The sequence below is a fragment of the Canis lupus genome, chromosome 4 (genome assembly GCF_011100685.1).
Source record: "Canis lupus familiaris isolate Mischka breed German Shepherd chromosome 4, alternate assembly UU_Cfam_GSD_1.0, whole genome shotgun sequence".
In the NCBI taxonomy this organism is placed as follows: domain Eukaryota; kingdom Metazoa; phylum Chordata; class Mammalia; order Carnivora; family Canidae; genus Canis; species Canis lupus.
In genome coordinates this window covers 37,635,961-37,655,784 of record NC_049225.1, presented here as the reverse complement: position 1 = coordinate 37,655,784, position 19,824 = coordinate 37,635,961, and the positions used below count along the sequence as shown (strand labels likewise).

The following is a 19,824-nucleotide window of genomic DNA, read 5'->3' as shown; positions in this document are numbered from 1 at the left end:
CATAGATTCCCTGTGTGCCTCAGGAAAGCCCTTTATTCTCTCAGCCACCTCATAGTTGCAGGGATATCAAGATTATGCATATAACATGCTTAGAGCAGTACCTGCTACACAAGGCCCCTGAATTCTAGAGCCAAGTTTGGGTCATTCTCAAGCTGGAATTCTAGACCAGGCTCAGCTACCCTGCCCACCCCTCTGGGTTCCCCCTCTAACTTGATTCCTCCACCCTGGAACATCTGGAGAGTGGCAGCGGGTGATAGGGGCCCTGAAAGGGTAGTGGTGGGCAAGCCTGGCTCAGACCCTCCCACCAAAGAGAGGGAGGCCTAAGTACAGTTGCCCCTTTCCTGATGCGTCTTCCCTTGGTCTTTTCAGACATAATGGCGTGGCCGTGGCTATCCTGCCTCCTGCTTCTTACCCTCATGGTATCTGGTGGGTGCCTCCCCTCCCCTACCAGAGTAGTACTAATGTGGAGATCCTTGGCAGGCCCTCCAGAAGAGAGGGGCACTGCTTCATTAGCAAACCCCCAGTTCCCATGACCCAGCTCCATGCTTGGCTGCCCTGGGGAGGTCTAGGGAGGACCCCAGGCGGGTGAGCTAGGCTGAAGGTTGGGACTGGTGTGGGCTCCCATTAGGGTAGGTGGGGAGTAAGCTTTACAGGGGCATCTAGGTGTTCCAGTGGTCTATGTTCCTACAGTGGAAGCCAATGTGGCCCCGACATTCTCTGGAAACATGACAAGAGTGAATTTGCCTGAGGACCTACCAGTGGGTGAGTAACCATCCCTGTGCACAGACTGTGCCAAGCCCCTACCCAAAGAGGGCCCCAGGGACTCCCTTATGGGCTGGCTTCCCATAAGGGAGTATTTCCATGGCTCATCATGGGGCAAAGGTGGCCTGAAGGGAGTTTTTTCTAGAAGTTTGTTTTCTCCTCTTCAGCTTTTGTGTCAAGGCCCTCACACAGTGTCAAGTAACCAAGATACCCCATGAGAACATTCCTTCTGTTACCCATCCCATCTCTTGCTGGTGTTTCTGATACCCCGAGGAGAGAGGATCCACCTGAGACCATTCTTTCTCTTCCACCTCTCACACTTGCTAAATTTCCTCCACCCCCTGCTTTTCTCCCCTCTAAACAGGGAGCAGATTTCTGGCTAAAAGACTTTTACACACTTCTTGCCAGAAGTTAATAACAGTACTTCACTTTATTTATTTATTTATTTATTTATTTATTTATTTATTTATTTATGAGAGACACACAGAGAAAGAGAGGCAGAGACACAGGCAGAGGGAGAAGCAGGCTCCATGCAGGGAGCCCAACGTGGGACTTGATCCTGGGTCTCCAGGATCACACCCTGGGCTGCAGGTAGCACTAAACCGCTGAGCCACCGGGACTGCCCCCCAGTGCTTTACTTTAATTGCCTTTGTTTATAGAGCTACTTTCTATCTATGGCAAGTGAAATGGATTTCTATTTACAGCCACAATCTAAAGCTTGCTTTTATTTTATTTTATTTTTAAAGAAAGATTTATTTATTTTTTTAATTTGTTTTTTATTATTTATTCATGATAGTCATAGAGAGAGGAGAGAGAGGCAGAGACACAGGCAGAGGGAGAAGCAGGCTCCATGCCAGGAGCCCGACGTGGGACTCGATCCCAGGACTCCGGGATCGGGCCCTGGGCCAAAGGCAGGCGCCAAACCGCCGAGCCACCCAGGGATCCCCAGAAAGATTTATTTATTTATTTATTTATTTATTTATTTATTTATTTGAGAGAGAGAGAGAGAGAGAAGGAGAGAGAGAGAGGGAGAATGCAAGTGGGGAGAGGGAGAGAAAGAACCTCAAGCAGACTCTACACCGAATGCAGAGCCCAAAGTGGTGCTTGATCCGCTAACCTGAGATCATGACCTGAGCTGAAACCAAGAGTCAGATGTTTAAGTGACTGAACCACCCAGGTACTCCTAAAACTTGCTTTTAAAATAAATAGATTTACATGAAACGATAAGTCAATTAAAAGAAGGATCATAAATAATGAGACACTGGATATGGTAAAGATTGTGGCAGTGTACAAAAGGGAATGAGATTTGGGAAACATCGTTTTGTTGGAAGCCACAGGGACTGAATTCCTAATTCCTAGCAGGCAGGATATGGGTTAAAAAAAAAGACTCTATTCATTGGGATACAGGCTTGGCTGAGCATTACGGACCCCAAATAACAAAGGTGTAAACAAGGTCAAGGCTGATCATTCTCTCATATAGCCATCTGTATCAACAAGTCCAGGGCTCTCTGGGGCTCTGTTCCATTAGACTGTTCTCTGCTCTACACTTTTGGTGTCTGGCATTCTCCTTCCATCTCCAGGCTCTGCCCTTCCCTAGGCTGTGGCCCTCATCCACGTGGTCCGAGAAGGCTCATGTCACACCCTATTCCAGTCAGCTAGAGGAGGAAGGGGCCCCTCAGGCTCGGCCCTTTCTCATAATGATAGGCTCCAGATTTTACACACTGCTCTTTTCACTCACTTCTCATTGGCCAGAACTTAGCCACCTATCCACACCTAGCTGCAAGGAGACCTGGAAAATGAGGTCTTTATTTTGGTTGGCCATGTGCCCAGCTCAAAATCTGAAGTTCTCTGGCTCTGAGAGAAAGAAAGGGTGTGAATATTAGGGGACAATCCACAGTCTTTGTCGTAGCATTGGAATTAGGATCTCAGATAGCTAAAGCTACCAGAAGACACAAGAGACTGAATCAAAGACGGTGAAACCCAGAATTGGCCCTGGGATTCAGAATCCCAGACTGGAGTATGTGAGGAAAGGATGGGGGATAGACTTTGTAGGCACAAAGACCACATACATTTGGGTGTGGTTGCCAGGACAGCAAAATCTGTTTAGGGTTATATTAATAAAGATTTAATGCCCAGGATGAGGGAGGTGATGGTCTCATTACACTGAGATGAGCACCCTGGAAGACTGGGCTGAAGTCAAACTATTTGGTATCTATAAATGTTCTTTGTCCAAAAGAGAAGTAATGTATATATGTTAATGATATTTACATATATTTTCTTTTTTTTATTTTATTTTTTTTTATTTTTTATTTTTTTTATGATAGTCACACACACAGAGAGAGAGAGAGAGAGAGAGAGGCAGAGACATAGGCAGAGGGAGAAGCAGGCTCCATGCACCGGGAGCCTGATGTGGGATTCGATCCCGGGTCTCCAGGATCGCGCCCTGGGCCAAAGACAGGCGCTAAACCGCTGCGCCACCCAGGGATCCCGATATTTACATATATTTTCATAGCTGTTTGGTCATAGATAAAACACACACACAAAGGTCAAACGAATGTCACAAATATTATAACTCAAAGGCCCTCAAGATCTCATTCTCCAGAGTAAGCCTTTGATATCTAAATAAAACAGCTTGAGTTCTCATACTAGTTTCAGAGGCTCCTCCTGTGGATGTTTTTTTCAAGGTTGAGGTTCACCCTTTGTTCTTTCCTCCCTCTCCCTGGCCAGTCCCTGGTGCCATCCAGCCAGCTCCAGGCTTTACTGAAGATCTGAGGAGAAGGGAGGAGATGGTAGCATGAGTCAGGAAGCCATACTCACTGTTGTCACTGGAGAGTGTCCACTCTGGGCCTGGTCAGGTCACCCAAACCCTGCATGTCTCCTCGCCTCCCCAGCCCTGGGGCTCTGACGCATGCTGCCCTCTGCAACCCCCAGGAAACAGAAAACTGATTACTTCATTGTTTATTTTATTTATTATTTTTTTAAAGATTTATTTACTTATTCATGACAGACACAGAAAGAGAGAGGCAGAGAGATAGGCAGAGGGAGAAGCAGGCTCCATGCAGGGAGCCCCATGCGGGACTCGATCCGGAGACTCCAGGACCACACCCTGAGCCAAAGGCAGGTGCTCAACCATTGAGCCACCCAGGCATCCCCACTTCATTGTTTAGAACAGCGCCCCCTCCCTCCCTGGTCCAGACCAAAGGATCTTTTATAACCACAGACTCCTCTCTGGGCTCTCTTTTGGTGGGGGGTCCTTTCATAAACCAAAGGGTGATTTTCTTCTACCTGAGATAAATTCTACAGCTCTTTTACAATGGGAAAGCATTTTCAGTCAGATTTTTTAAAACTTTGTCATTTAGACTTTCTATTTTGAGGTATAATATATGTGCAGAAAAGTGCATTGACTCACAAATAACTATCACTGATCAGGAGATAGGGTGCTGCAAACACCCCCAGGTCCCCTCTCTCGTCCCTTTGGTCACTCCCTGTCCTTTCTCCCTGACAGAAGACCTCTTTTCCTGACACTAACACTGTACAATAGTTTTGCTATGTTAGGCAGGCTTTATATATATATATATATATATATATATATATATATATATATATATATATATATATATATAGTCCCTGGTGCCATCCTTATTTATTTATTTATTTATTTATTTATTTATTTATTTTTGGCTTTTAAATTTTTTATTTTAAGATTTTATGTATTTATTTGAGAGAAAGAGCATGAGGGGAGGGAGGGGCAGAGAGAGAGGGAGAAGCAGACTCCCATGCTGGGCTCCATCCCAGGACCCTGAGATCATGACCTGGGTGGAAGGTGGACACTTAACTGACGGAGCCACCCAGGAGCCCTATAATTATGGTGTTTTAAATACCAGTTTTAGTTTAGTGACAAACATATAATTCTTCACATATAGGGACCTAATATATGTCTTTTATTTTTGTAGCTTTTATTGATTTGTTACATTTAATTTCTTTTTCTAGGCCAACTTAAAAAAAAGACTTATTTATTTGTTCGTTTATTTAGAGAGAGCGAAAGTGTGTGAGCAGGTGGAGGGGTCGAGGGAGAGGGACAGAGAGAATCTTAAGCAGACTCCATGCCCAGCACGGAGCCCAACCCGGGGCTCAATCCTACAACCTCAGAACCATGTTAATGGCCACCAAGGCCAGAGACCTGGGGATTGAGGGGGTCCCAGACTTCTGCACACAGAGAAGACAGGCTCCCTACCCCAGTGGAGCCAGGCTGGTGCCAAAACATGGGGCCGTGGACCATAGGCATTCCGTGTCCCACCTCCAGGTTCCGAGGCCTTCTGGCTGGTGGCTCAGGACCAGGACCAGGACTCTCTGACCTATGGGATTAGTGGCCAATATGCCTATTTCTTCACTGTCACCCCGGCCACTGGTGAAGTGAAGCTGGCCAGCCCTCTAGACTATGAGGTAAAGGGTGGCAGCCTGGGAAGACCCTGTGAGGGGGGCAGGGGGATGGGGGCCCTGCCTGTGCTCCCACTCTGAACAGGGGCTCACTTTCGGCCTCTTCTCTCTGCCTGCCACCGCAGACGCTCTACTTGTTCGCAGTCACCATCTCTGTAAGCGACAGCCACAACAACCCGGTGAGTTGGAAGGGGGAGGAAGAGGAGACTGGTCCTGGGATCAGGGAGCAAGGGACTAGAGCCACTCCTGAGTGTGTCCCCTATCTCAGGCAAGCAGAGAGAGCCCTAGTTAACAAAAACTGAATTTATTTATTTATTTTTAAGATTTTATTTATTTATTCATGAGAGGCACAGAGAGAGAGACACAGGCAGAGGGAGAAGCAGGCTCCCTGCAGGGAGCCCGATGCGAGACTCGATCCCAGGACCCTGGGATCACCACCTGAGCCAAAGGCAGATGCTCAACCACTGAGCCACCCAGGCATGCCACAAAAACTGAATTTTAATATTTATTTTCATCCAAATTATTCTTGTCCTTTTTGGGTCACACAATAATATTAATTTACTTTAATTATGCAAATACATCATTTATATTACAAATATAACATTACTTATATTAATTTATGTTAATACAAATGTTAATAAAAAACAAGTGCTAAATATTTCCCTACCCTGAGCTATTGCTTTCAACTCCCTCTGCTGAACGTCAGTGCTCATTTTTGAAATAACAAGCTTATACTGCTGTGCCCTATGTCTCTGAAAGTTGAGGATTTTGTCTTTATAATAGCTTCTCCAAGCCCCATCCATTAAAAAAAATCATTTTAATGACTTGGATATTCATGAATGCATTCTCTTCATAAACATCTCAAGAGTTGCAGCTCAAGCTCAAGTCCCCTGGGTGATCCTTCCCAGCCCACTCCCAGCCAAAGCGTCCACAGTCACCCTTCTTCCACATCTCTCACTGTGTGTTTACATATTTATGCATCCATGGAAGAAAGATTGTAGTTTTGGTGCATTTCCTGAAACCCAAATGGGATCCCATCTTCCATATTATCTTGAACTTCCCTGTCCATTCAACAATCAGCTTTGGAGCTCTGCCTATGTTTCCTCCTGAGTCCCCTGTTTCTTGTACTATTTTCCATGTAGGAGCATATCATGATGCTATTGCTGGTCTCCTCTGACAGACACTTAGGTTGTCCGCATGCTAAAAACTATGGCAGACAAAGCTAAAATGAACATTCCTATAGCAGGACAGACATATCTTCAATTTTTAAAAAATGACCTAATTATGTCTGCATCTTGCTCTGAAATGGTTCTGTAAACATGTGGAGAGAAAGAGAGAGAGATCAAACAATGACTAAATCTGGATGAAGGGTATTGGGAGTTTTTGTACTATACTTGCAACTTTTCTGGTGTTTGAAATTGTATAAAAAATGAGATTACCCTGAATATTGCCTAATTGCCCGAGAAGCAAAGCCAACTGCAAGTTGTCCCACCAGGAGTTGGAACACCAGGAGTTGTCCCACTCAGACACTCTTCCCTTTTGTCTTCTCAAGCTCTCACATTTTCCAGGCTCACCTGGGCTTTCTTACCTGCAGGTACGGAAGGAAATGCAGGTGATCGTGGAGGACAGAAATGACAATGCTCCCGTTTTCCAGAATAGTGGTTTCTCCACCAGCATCAATGAGGTAACATCTGCTCTAATGGTGTGTGTGTGTATGATACAGGCATCCCAGAAGTTCTTGTCAGTGTGCAAAGGACCAGAGATGGTCAGCAGGGGGTCTAGGATCAAGGAGAAGCACCCCTTAGAAGGGCCCACTGCAGGAACCAAATTGGGGGGAATGTAACCATATGAACAAGAGTTATAGCAACATATTGCAATCAGTCAAACTGGATTAGAATGATTCCAGTTATAAAAGCAAAAATTTTTTTAAGAAAAGGAATTTATTTTCTCATGTATCTGAAAAATTTAGAGGTATACTAACTTCAGGCAAGTTGGATACATGCATTTAAACCATGTCATCAAAAAACAACAACAACAACAACAAAACATGTCATCAAGGGACGCCTGGGTGGTTTGGTGGTTGAGTGTCTGCCTTTGGCTTCCGGCATGATCCTGGGACCTGGGATCAAGTCTTGCATCAGGCTCCCTGTGAGGAGCCTGCTTTTCCCTCTGCCTATGTCTCTGCCTCTCTCTCTCTCTGTGTCTCTCATGAATAAATACATAAATCTTAAAAAACAAAAACAAGAAACAACTGTGTCATCAAGAAGAGATTTCTTAAAAAGAGAGAGAGATTTCTCTCACCTCTCAGCTCTCCTTATCTTGTTGCCCCTATCCTTAGGTAAGGGGCCATTCTCTATTGTGGTGATAAAAGTGTCCCGTGCAGCTCCAGGCTTTGCAACTTGAACGCAGACTGTCTCTTTCTCTGTGGTTCTGGCCCAAACCCCAGAGTTGACTCTCATCGACCCATTTTGGGTCATATACCTATCAACCTAGGGATACGGAATACTTTGATTGGGTAGGTCTACATCATGATCCTTCCCCTTTAGCAAGGGAGGGCAGCTCCACTTGAACGGACTGCATGGGGAGGAGGTTCCCTAATGGTCCCTGAGCAGCAAACACAACACCACTCCTTGATCTTCATTACCATGCGGCTTTGAAAATGTATTTGGTGTGGGGCCCCAAATACACTAAATACACACTAGGCCAGACATAAGACTGATGAGGTCCAGTCAGCCATCTGACAGACTCTGATGGAGCTCATGCTGTGTACCAGGCACTGGCTTTGGTGCTGAGACTATCTGGTAAATAAGGCAGATCTGGTCACATTTTAATGAAGAATATAGATAATAATCAATGAAACATTCAATAAGCAGGATTATTTCAGATGCTATTAAGCTCTATGAAGAGTGTAAAACAGGGCAAAGTGAAAGAAAGTGACCAGGAAGGGGGCTGGTTTAGGTTGAGCAACCAGGAAAGGCTTTTCTGAGTAGGTGACATTTGAACAGAGACCTACATGGCAAGAAGGAACCAACCATGGGATGCTCCAGGAGAAGGATGTTCCAGGTAGGGGAACAGCAGATTCAATGGCTCCAAGCTGGGAATGAATTTGGAGTGTTCTAGGCATATAGCCAGGAAGGTGCTGTGAATGGAGGGTGGAAGGTGAGGAGGAGGTGAGGTGAGAGAGGTGGACAGTGGCCTGACATCAGAGGGCCATAGAGGGAGTGAAGATTGTATTCTAGACAAAATAGGGAAACCATTGGAGGGCTTTTAGCACAAGAGTGATGTGGTCTGATTTATGATTTTCAAAGATCACTTTGGCCACTTTGTGGAAATAATGAAGGTGTGCACAGGTCACAGACAGGGCAAAGGCCTCCCCAAAGAACCTTCCAGCTCTGCAGGGTGCTGTCTGGGATGTACTGCTGTAGGCTACAGAGAGCCCACAGGATGTTTGAGCAGGGGAGTGGCACATCCTGGATTCTGGAATGATTGTGCTTCTTTCTCCTGAGGTGCTCTGCAAATCATAAGCCAGCCGAAGTGGTAGGGAGAGGAAAGGGGGGTAATCTGCTCCCTGCCCTCCCTCCCCCCAGTGGTCTCCAGAGGCCCAGCCCAAGTGAGAAGGAAAAGGGAGCATTGAGTGTCAGGCTCTAGGTGTTATTCCTGCAGTATAATCGGGGACATAAACTCAGGGAGGGGAAATGAGTGCTCAGTCGTGGAAGGGATGGATTGGAGTTCCTCATTACAGACCCTGCCAGTTGGCTCCCTGGTGTTCTCTGTGCTGGCCAAGGACCAAGACACGGGGTCTGCAGGAGCAGTGGTGTACTCCATAGAGCAGGTGAGCACAGGCAAGTCCTGTGGGAATACGGGCCCCACTGCTCCTCATAGCCACCAGGGGGCAGCATCTCCCACACAGCCTGCAGGAACCTTGAGTGTTGGGGTGAGCCCTGGCTCCCAAACCTTTTGCTGGCCCCCTCTGGACCTCATTTGATAAAGCCACCTAAGGAGGGTGACTGCCATGGACAGAACCCTTCTTCCCACCTTCTTGCCTTGGGGCACCGACTGGGCTTTTCCTGAGTTCATGTGGCTTCATGGGGTGGCTGGTACACAGAATAGGAAATCGAGAGGTACAGTGTCTTGTCCAAGGTCACACACACAACAGAGTATGTGACCCAGTTCTTCCGAAGGCATGTTAGCTAGCTATAGCTCCCGTCTACTGAGTGCCCACGATGTGCCTAGCATATACCTTACCTCATTGGACCCTCCTCTCAACCCACTGCTGATATGTCTGAGCTCATTTCCCAGAGGTGGAAACTGAGGCTCAGAAAGGTTAGGTGACCTGGTAAGGGTGGCAGGGCTGGTTAAGAGCAGAGCTAGGACTTGAGCCCTGGTCTCTCAGAGGGGAGCCTGCCCTGACTGCTCTGCCTCAGGTCATCCCTAGCAATGGGGAGAGCCAGCACCTCTTCAGGATCTTCCCCAATGGCTCCATCGTCCTCAATGGCAGCCTCAGCTACAACAACAAGAGTGCCTTCTATCAGCTGGAGCTGAGGGCCTGTGTGAGTAGGGGTGCAGACAGAGGGGGGCCAGGACCATGAGGCTCAGCCTTACGGAGACCTATCTCCCACAGGACTCAGGCGGCCTATACAACAACGTCTTCACCATCCAGTGCTCCTCGCCTGTCTTCCTGTCCATCTCTGTAGTCGACCAGCCAGACCTGGACCCTCAGTTTATCAGGGAGTTTTACTCAGCCACTGTGGCCGAAGATACACCCCAGGTGTGCTAGAGGACCTGGACGGGTCTGGGTGGACACAAGAGGCAGGGAAAGGGTCCGGCACATTGAACCACGTGGTTCTCTGCACAGGGAACGTCAGTGCTGAAGGTAGAGGCTGTGGATAGTGACAAAGGCATCAATGACCCAGTGATCTACAGCATTTCCAGTGAGAATTGGGGTGTTCCCAGGTGGAGGAAGGGGTGGGGGCTCTGCTGCAGCCACTGGAAGCAGTAGCTTCTACTGCCTCTCATCAGACTCCACAAGACCCGGCTGGTTTGCCATCAAGTCAGATGGGGTGATCATGGTCAATGGTTCCCTGGACCGTGAGCAGCTGCTGGAAGAGGATGAGGAGGTGAAGGTCCAGGTCATGGTGAGTGAGGGGTCCATTGCCCCTTTTGCACCCCTACCCTCAACTTCTGACCTTTAATCTCCGTTCTCTCTGATCCTTGGTTCTCTGACCTCTGGCCTCTGGTTTCTGCTCTGCCCTAAGGCCACTGAGACGAAACCCAACATCTATGGGCAGGAGGCCAAGGTGAGCATATGGGTCACACTGACAGTGACGGATGTCAATGACCACCAACCTGAGTTTTACAACTGCAGCCTTCTGGCCTGTACCTTCACACCCCAAGAGGCCCAAGTCAACTTCACTGGCTATGTGAATGAGCATGCCTCCACCCGCATCCCCATTGATAACCTCACCATGGTGGTCTACGACCCAGACAAGGTAGGTGCACCCAGAAAAGGGGTGGCTGGGCAAGAGTGATGGTGGGAGATGGCTAGGGAAGATGGTGGGGAGTGACCCATAGAACAAGGTGCTATGGTGGGTGATTGGTGGTGCTGATCATAAACAGTGTTGGAAAATCAGAGTTGTTAGGTGATATTTGCAAATGTTGGGTGATGTTATACTGGTGTGTAGTTTTGTGCTCAGGGCAGTGCTAGGTGGTGGTGAACAGAAAGGCAGCACTGAGTGAAGGTTAATAGTGGATGCTAGGTAATGTTGAGTGGAGTATATAGTTTTCAGTGGTGTTGAGGAGATGGTGGTGATGGGTACTTGGTGAAGTTGCAGGATGTTGGGGTATTGGATATTGGGGAATGTGGCAGTATTGAGCATAGAAGTGGTTGAGTGAGTGCAAAATTGGAGAGTATTCTTAAGTGGAAATTGATATTGAGAGGTGGGTGAGCTGGGTGGCATTGAATAATGAATACCTATGGATGGTGTTTGGTAGTATGTGGTGATATTGGGTTGGTACCAAATGTGGAGTGGAGGATGGTATTGGGTGGTGGTAGGTGGGTGGGTATATTGAGTTGGTGGTTGGCATTGAGTGAAGCAGAAGGGGTGTGGAATGGAGGGTGGTGTGGGTAATGGGGTGATGTTGGGTGTTGCTGGTATTTGGTGCTGGTATGGTGGTGGACTGTGTTGAGTGGGAGTTGGTAAGGAAGACTCAGTAATGTCTTATGGGAGTGAGGGGAGTGTGTCCAGGCTCTGTCTTTCCAGCCCAACCCAAGAGCCTAGGCACATGGGGATATCTTTTTCTGATGAGCCCACATTTGCAAGGGACAGTGAGCAGCCTAGTTTCCCCAGGGCCCTCTTGTCACAGTGTTATGAGAGCCCCTCTCTCAAGGGACTTCAGAGGGCCGGGCCTCTGATGCAGGAGCCTACAGTCAGGGATTGGGGCAAGACGCAGGTTGGTATGTTGGAGGGGTTGGGGTCTCTGCTATACCATATACCCATCTCCACAGGGCAACAATGGCACCTTCCTGCTGTCCTTGGGGGGCCCTGATGCCGAAGCCTTCAGCGTCTCCCCTGAGCGGGCGGCAGGCTCATCGGACGTGCAGGTGCTGGTGAGAGCTCCTGCAATGGTGGACTACGAGAGGAAAACAGTGATGCTGGTGCAGGTGAGGGGTGCGTGCTCTGGGACGCCAGGGAGCACAGTCCATGGGCACTCTGACCCCAATGCTGCTGCTTCCTCCTCTATCCTCAGGTCATGGCGATTGACTCAGTCAGTGGGAACTCCTCTGTCGCCCTGGTGACCATCCACCTCAGAGACATTAACGACCATAGGCCCACATTCCCCCACAGTTTGTACAACATCAGAGTTTGGGAGCACAGTGCAAACGGCACTGTGGTCACCAACAGCATCCACGTGAGTGACAGGAACCCTCTGGGACTGGGTGGGGAGGGACACGGAAGAGGACCCTGCCCAAGTTTCTGTATCATCTGATGTCGTCAGGTCTGAGCAAGTGTGCACACATGTGTGGGCGTGTGTGACAGGGGACAGCCCTGTCTCCTTAACTGCATGGCTGGCAGTGAGGGACATTTCCAAATCATGTCCCATTGTCTCTCTCTCTCTGCCTCACAGGCCTTTGACCCTGACACGGGTGAGGGTGGCCGCATCACCTACAGCCTGCTTCCAGGGAACGGGTAAGGTCTCAGGGTGGGCAGAGGGCAGGCGGATGAGTGGGGCCTGGGCCCACCTCTCTGCCTTGCAGTGAAACCAGAGCAGGCAAACGTAGGACACTCGTGACATTCCAATTTCAGATAAACAACGAATCCTTTATTTGGTATAAGCAGATGGCAAATATCGCATGGGACATCCTAAAATATTTTTTATTGTTTATCTGAAATTCTAATATAAGTGGGCATCCTGTATTGTTGCTTGCTCACTCCGGCCACCCTGCACAGGGCAGAGATCTTTAAGGTGGATCCAGACTCAGGAATGGTGACAGTGAGGAACAGCGTGCTGCTGGATCGAGAGAAGCAGGCCGAGTACTACCTCACACTGCAGGCCACAGATGGCGAGAACTTGTCGGCCTCCACCACGCTGCACATCATCCTGCTGGACATCAATGACAACTGGCCTGTGGTCAGCGGCTCCTACAACATCTTTGTCCAGGAGGAGGATGGCGATGTCCTCATATCCCTCCAGGTGCGAGCCAACCTGAACTTGGGGGGTGGGACAGGGGCAGGGGACCAAGTCTGGCTCTGTAGTTGTGCTGGCCCTGGATTGGAGTCTGGGTTCTCCTCTGTGGTCCTGAGGAAACCAATCCGTCTCTTAGGACCTCTGTCCCCGCTTTGGAAAATGAGGACAATTGTGGTACTTAGTCCCAGGATCACTAGGGAATAATGAGGTAATGCATATAAAGTGCTCAGCACCAAGCCTAGCACAGAGCAAGCCCTAAAAAACATATTGCTCTTTTGAAATCCAGCCCCTGTCTCATTCCAAACAGGATTTGAGTGACTGACTAAAAAGGTAAAAAATGGGAGAAATAAGGAGAAAGAGAAAACAAGAATTGTATTGCCAATAGGCACAGAGGCAAAGTTAGAACCCAGAACGACACAATTGCTAGGAGGGGGCTGAAAATTCAGTTCTGAGCTTCCTGATGACCAGTGCAAAAAAGGAAATATCAGTGGCCAGGCTGACAGAGTCTATGAGATAAAAATCCACGGTTGGTTCCAGAGGAACACCAAAGACAAGCATCTTCCGGAGTCATTTGAAAGGGAGCCTCAGAGGAAGTGGGAAAGAAACCAAGTCCTCAGAATCACAATCATGTGGCTACTGAGCACTCTTATATTCCTGGGGCTATGAGGTTTCCAGAGCACATTCCCATCCCTAGTATCTTGACCTACTTGTGAAATAGTTGCTCCAATCGTCCCCATTTCACAGAAGGAGAAAACTGAGGCTCAGGAAAGTTAAGTGACTTCTTTGGGCTTGCATAGCCAATAAGCAGCGCCCTGAAGCCAGAGCTTGGACCTCTCTACCCTGAAGCCTGGGCCTTTTCTTCTTGCTCTTTGATACTTCCTCCCTGGTCTGTGGGTTCCTTGGGGCAGGAGCATTTTAGATCTGCTGTTGTAACCATGGCGCCCGGCATGAGCCCTGAGAAGCGCTTGGTGAATTAAATGGACTGAATTCAGAGTGCTGAGAGGTGAACAGACGGGGTCAGGCTTCTGGAAAAGCCATCTCTGGCTGCCTGTACAGGAGGCATTTAATAAACAAGATCCCAATGGAACTGAGATGAAAGAACTGAAGGTGAGGGATGGGCAAGGAGGAAGGGGAAAAGCTAGATTCCAAGCCAGGGTAGCCCAGCTCTGGATTCAAAGCCACATGTCCTGAACACCTGTTGTGCACTAGGTCCTTTCCTGGGCCCCAGTCCTCTCAGATGACTCCACCATCATTGCTGCCCATGTGTGACTTTCAGGGGAAGGATGCCAGAGAGTCACCCAAGGGTGTCACTTGTGCTGTGTTCAAGATAGCACAGGGGATGTGGAGGCCCCGGGTGTATCACTAGTGTGGCCTGGAGTCAGGCAGAGAGGTGTAGAGGGCATTCAGGGTGAGGGGAAGGCATACGCAAAGGCCTGGTAGCATGACCAAAGTGGTTGTATTCTTCATGCTGGATCGACCCCAAAGACAGGCCACGTACACGTACAGGACCCTGGCAGGACAGGAACACACACACATGCACGCACACACACATACACGAATTGGGTGAAGAATGTGCTGTTTAAAAAAAAACAAAACAGCACTGAAGCCGTCACTGTGGGAAGATCAGAATCTTGTTGGACTTCACGCTTATGTTATACTTGTTTGTTTCTGAATTTTGGATATCTGTAATCCACTGCCCCGTGCCTCCTCTCCACTAGAATCTCAGCTCCCTAAGGGCACTGTCTTGGTCATGGCTCTGTGTCAGCGCCTACACCAGGGTGGGCACATGGTTGATATGCAGTCAATATTTGTAGGGTCGATGGCTGACCTCAGTGCTTAAGACCTCAGAAGCTCTTGCAAGCTGTCGATCTGACCCTCCTTGAGGGAGACTGAGGCTGAGAGACTGGTCCAGCGTCCCACTGGCTTTTGGCCCAGTCACTGCCCTTGAGGTCCAGTGCTGGAGGGGGAGGCCCGGCTTCAGGGGAGGCGCAGGGGAGCCGGGGAGCACCTGACAGCTGATGCTGCGATGCTGGTTATCCACGCAGGCTCAGGACAACGATCAGCCCAACACCAACAACAGCCGTCTGCATTTCAGCCTGCTTCCAGGCCCCTACAGCCACAACTTCTCAGTGGGCCCTGATACAGGCATCCTAAGAAACCTGGGGCCCCTGGACCGAGAGGCCATCGAACCTACCCTGGGGGGCCGAATTGTGCTGACAGTACTTGTGGCTGACTGTGGCATGCCTGTCCTCAGCACTGGAGTCAATGTCACCATCAATGTGGAGGTAAGACCTGGCTCAGCCGCGGGCCAGGTGCCATGAGGGGCCCCGTGCTGGGGAGCTCCCAGCAGATAGCCAGCGCCCTACCCCTCCCGAGTCACATTTCTATCCTTGTCACGTTGAGTCACATTTCCACCCTTGGCGGTATGGTGGGCAAGAGAGTTCTAGAATCAGGCTGCCTGGGTTAGGATTCTGGCTCAGTTGTGCGGCCTAGGGTAGTCACTCAACCTCCCTATGCCCTCAAATTCCTAATCTGTAAAATGGTGACAAAAATACCAGAAAGTGAGCTAACAAATGGAAAGTGCTTTGCAGAGTGCCTGACCTGAGGAAGGTACTCAGTGTGTCCAGTCCGCCTGCAGTGTCCCCTTGCATTTTTTTTCCTTTTTTTTTTTTTTTCCTTTTTTTTTTTCTTTCCTCAGTTTGGGAAACCTACAGCCAATAGCATTTTTGGAGCAGATGATCTTCCTTCTGACACATCAGATCGTCAGAAGGTTGGGAGCAGCCTAGCTACATCTAATGGCCATGTCACCTACTTCACTTTGTCTCATCACATAGACATTTTATCATCTCACATCATCACAAGAAGTAGGATGAGTACAGGACAATTGCATATTTTCAGAGAGAGAGAGAGAGACTGCATTCACGTCGACTGTGATCACAGTATATGGTTATAATTGTTCTATTTTATTGTTATTGTTCATCTTTTTCTGTGCCTAATTTAATTTTTTTAGGATTTTATTTATTTTTTCACAAGAGACACAGAAAGAGAGAGGCAGAGACACAGGCAGAGGGAGAAGCAGGCTCCCTGCAGGGAGCCCGACATGGGACTGGATCCCGGGACTCCAGGATCACACCCTGGGCTGAAGGTGGTGCTAAACCGCTGAGCCACCAGGTCTGCCCTGTGCCTAATTTATAAAGTAAACTTTATCATGAGTAGGTATGTATAGGAAAAAAACAGTATACACAGGGTTCAGTACCATCTGTGATTTCAAACCTCCGTGGGGGGTCTTGGAACGTTTCTCCCACAGATAAGGGCAGGAACGACCCACTGTATTGGCTCTAAATATCATTCATGAAGTTCTGTCTGAAACGCTCCTATTCCTCACTACCATTCAAAGGTAAAGAGAAGGGGTGTAAAGGGTGGAGGCGCAGAGGGTGAGCAGCTTGCCTAGGGCTGCAGAAGGGGGTTTTGAACCCAGTGCGTCTGCTTCTTCGGTGGCCACCAGTCCACAGGGCACCACCCTCTAAAAAAGCATTGTAACAAAAGTACACCTCTACAGTGTCCATGATGTGGATGGCGCCCCCTAGGCCTGTGCAGTGCACAGCCTTCATCATCCCACACAGCAGCCCTGTGTCCCACTGGGTTGGGATGTGCAGCTTTCCTACAAGGATCAGAGTGAGACCTCAGGGAAAATGGAGAAACAGAAGCAGAATTAGAACTTGTCAGTTTGTTCAGCTGTCCTCGGGGTGAAGTAGGCCAGGAAGAAGGAAGAAAGCAAAATTGCATTTACTGAGCTAGTGGGTCCTTTTACGCCAACAAACTAAACAAACACCTACAACGGTCCCTAGAGGGGTGACTATGAGCCCTCTTGCAGGTGAAGACATTGAGGCTCAGAGAAGTCAAGTCACATGTGAGGCAGAAGGGAAGCTGGATTTGACTCAGAGCTGTGCTCTTAGCCACCCCAGTGACTTAGGGAGCAGCTGGCCACATGCATTGAGACAGAAATGCTGTGCTGGGAAATCACCATCGGAAAATACATCTAGTTAAGGGGGAGATGGCTTTGTTCTTGAAGATGTCCGTTGAACCATTATTTAGAAAAGTGGAAGCCAAAAGCAGACATCTGTGGGCTGCCCTGGGAAGGTCTGGAAAAGCCAAGGGCACCCCCAGCAAACATCACTGATTGGGGAGGAAGCAGCAGGTAGAGGTGGTTCTGTGCTGTGACAACAGTGGCAGTCTCTGTAGGTGTGGGTGGCCAGGGCTAGAGAGGGAAGGCAAGAACAGAAAACAGTGAGCGTCTGAGGGCAGGACCAGGCCTAAGCCCTGGCAGTTGCCTGGAGCTCAGCATCGTCTGAGCACAGAGCAAATGTCCTGGGGTCAGCTGAACTCAGGAGGGATAGGAGAAAAGAGGGGACAAGGGAAAACTTGGGCCACAGGGCCTTGTAGAAACAGTGGTATTGGTGCCAATAGGATAAATCCAAGAGATGAGGAGTCAAGCTAGGCCAGACAGGGACACTGATAGGGACTCAGCCACCCTTCTGGAAAGCAGAGTCTGAGATGGCTCTGAGTTGTAGTCAGAGAAGCAGGGAGGAGGTGGGGCTCCCTGAAAGTGTATCACTAACTTCAGAGGTCCCGCTGCAGGTCTGTGAGTCTCAGGTGTGTGCCCTGGGCTAGTTCCAGCCTTGCCAAGGCCCTTGTCTCGTCTGTGAAGTGAGGAGCTGCTGGCAGAGAGTCTGTGCCTTGAGTCAGAGGAAACACTAGCTCTCAGATTGGCTCTAGGGAGGCTGAACTGTGGGGCTCCTGGTGTCCCTGGGCTCAGACCTTCCTCTGCCCACAGGACATCAATGATAACCTGCCCATCTTCAACCAGTCTATCTACTCCTTCTCGGTGAAGGAGAGGGACCCAGGTAAGTCCTTCCTGGGCCAGGCCGGGCACTGGGGCTGGGGCCCAGTGAGGCATCTGAGCCCTCCCTGCGGCTCTTGGGGGTGGTAAGGGGAGAGGAAGCCTCCAGCGGCTGGGCCAGGGGTCTCTGTGAAGTCTGCCCTCGTCCACAGGAAAGCTGGTAGGCGTGGTGAAGGCCTGGGATGCGGATCAGACAGAAGCCAACAACCGTATCAGCTTCAGCCTGACAGGGAGTGGTGCCAACAACTTCCTGCTCCAGGGCTTGGTGCTAGAGTCTGGGGGCGCTGGGGGGTTCCTTCGGCTGCCTGCAGATGTGAGCCTGGACTACGAGACACAGGCCTCCTTCTATCTGACACTGAGTGCCGAGAACCCAGATCCCCATGGGAAAGAGGCCAGCGCACAAGTCCTTGTGGCTGTGGAGGACGTGAATGACGAACCACCCACTCTGGACTCAGCCTCGCTCCAGGGCATCCGTGTAGCTGAGAATGGCTCACAGCACGGCCTGGTGGCTGAGCTGGTTCCCCAGGATGTGGATACCATGGCTCAGCTGGAGGTACAGCTTGTGAATACCATCTGTACCAAGGCCGGGGTCAACGTGGGCAGCCTGTGCTACGGCTGGTTCTCTGTGCTGGCCAATGGCTCTGTGGTCATCAATCAGAGTGAGGCCATTGACTACGAGACCTGTGACCTGGTCACGCTGGTTGTTCGGGCCAATGACCTCACAACGGACCCCCGCTTCCAGGCCTACAGTGACAACGGTGAGGCGGCCTGGCCTGTGGGATTGGGTGGGCTGCAGGATAGGGACCGTGGGCTGGGGCCCCAGTCCTTACCAGCTGTGTCACTGGGAAAGTTGTGACATCTCCTTAAGCTTCTGTCCCCATTTTTCCGGTGGCGTTGGGCAGTAGGCTGGCAGCAAAGGCAAAACAAAAACACACATGTAAAGTGTTTAGTGAGGTGCCTGGCACAGAGTCAGTGCTTCACTGATGCTACTGTCTTGTGAGGGAGGGTAAAGAGGAAAGTACACTTCACAGTGCTCACATCCCACCTCGGATTGTGATGGCTAGAATAACCACATTAACAGCGAGCCTATTTTGAGAATTTCCTATAGCCGAGAGCTATGCCAGACACCTTAAAAGCATTCTTTATGTTACTCCCACGCAATCGGTGGGGTAGATGATCCCTATCCAATATTATAAATGAGGAAACTGAGGCACACAGTGGCCAGCTCAATAACCTAGCTTACATGCTAGCAATGTCAGTATCATGCTGTGGTCAGGTGGGATATGCCCCAGCCAGGCTCTGCCTGGCCTGATGCTCTTACTGGATGATCTTGGAATAGGTGCTTACCCTCTCTGAGGTATGGGGAGGATATTCCCTGCCACAAAGTCCAGTGGAAACTGAGCGGGCACCCCAGGCCAGGAGCAGGGCTGGGGACAGTGCATGGGAGACGTTGGGAGGGAGGCAGGGGGGAGCATGGCAAGTCCCCAGGCTTTTTGGTTGGGCCTAGAGGCCAGAACCAGCCAAACTTGTTTTCTAGGAAGCCTCGCTATCACCATTGAGGACACGAATGACAATGCCCCCTATTTTCTGCCTGACAATAAGACTTTTGGTAAGTGGGCCAGGCTTTCCCTCCATACTCTGCCAGGATTTCCTTGGGCAGCTCCCATAGACCCTCCTCAGGCCCCAAGTGGACTATTAGAAAGGAAGGCCTCTTTTTCGCTTCTCAGCCTTTTGGCTAAGATCAAGTGTAGAAAGGAAGACCTCTAATCTCGCCTCTCCCCCAGGGTTTCAACAGGAGAGACCTGATTTTTTTTTTTTAAAGATTTTATTTATTTATTCGTGAAAAACACAGAGAGAGAGAAAGGGAGGCAGAGACACAGGCAGAGGGAGAAGCAGAGGGAGAAGCAGGCTCTGTGCAGGGAGCCCGATGTGGGACTCGATCCCGGGACTCCAGGATCATGCCCTGAGCCAAAGGCAGGCGCCAAACCGCTGCGCCACCCAGGGATCCCCGAGACCTGATTTTTCACCACAGTTCGGCC

General features: G+C 49.6%; 1 protein-coding gene across 3 annotated transcripts in view; it reads left to right on the top strand.

The window, feature by feature from the left end:
- The window catches only part of CDHR2 (cadherin related family member 2), a 36,108-nt gene that overhangs the window by 9,165 nt on the left and 7,119 nt on the right, over positions 1-19,824 (top strand). For all 3 annotated transcript variants that reach the window (XM_038534691.1, XM_038534692.1, XM_038534693.1), the window contains 19 exons: positions 370-426; positions 691-762; positions 5,066-5,205; positions 5,325-5,378; positions 6,794-6,883; positions 8,942-9,031; positions 9,624-9,749; positions 9,821-9,967; positions 10,055-10,130; positions 10,219-10,334; positions 10,455-10,688; positions 11,705-11,860; positions 11,947-12,108; positions 12,325-12,386; positions 12,648-12,891; positions 14,931-15,170; positions 17,720-17,789; positions 17,938-18,543; positions 19,323-19,394. In XM_038534691.1, coding sequence (XP_038390619.1) covers positions 375-426; positions 691-762; positions 5,066-5,205; positions 5,325-5,378; positions 6,794-6,883; positions 8,942-9,031; positions 9,624-9,749; positions 9,821-9,967; positions 10,055-10,130; positions 10,219-10,334; positions 10,455-10,688; positions 11,705-11,860; positions 11,947-12,108; positions 12,325-12,386; positions 12,648-12,891; positions 14,931-15,170; positions 17,720-17,789; positions 17,938-18,543; positions 19,323-19,394 — 2,809 coding nt within the window. In that variant the 5' untranslated portion in view covers positions 370-374. The remainder of the gene's footprint in view (positions 1-369; positions 427-690; positions 763-5,065; positions 5,206-5,324; positions 5,379-6,793; positions 6,884-8,941; positions 9,032-9,623; positions 9,750-9,820; positions 9,968-10,054; positions 10,131-10,218; positions 10,335-10,454; positions 10,689-11,704; positions 11,861-11,946; positions 12,109-12,324; positions 12,387-12,647; positions 12,892-14,930; positions 15,171-17,719; positions 17,790-17,937; positions 18,544-19,322; positions 19,395-19,824) is intronic.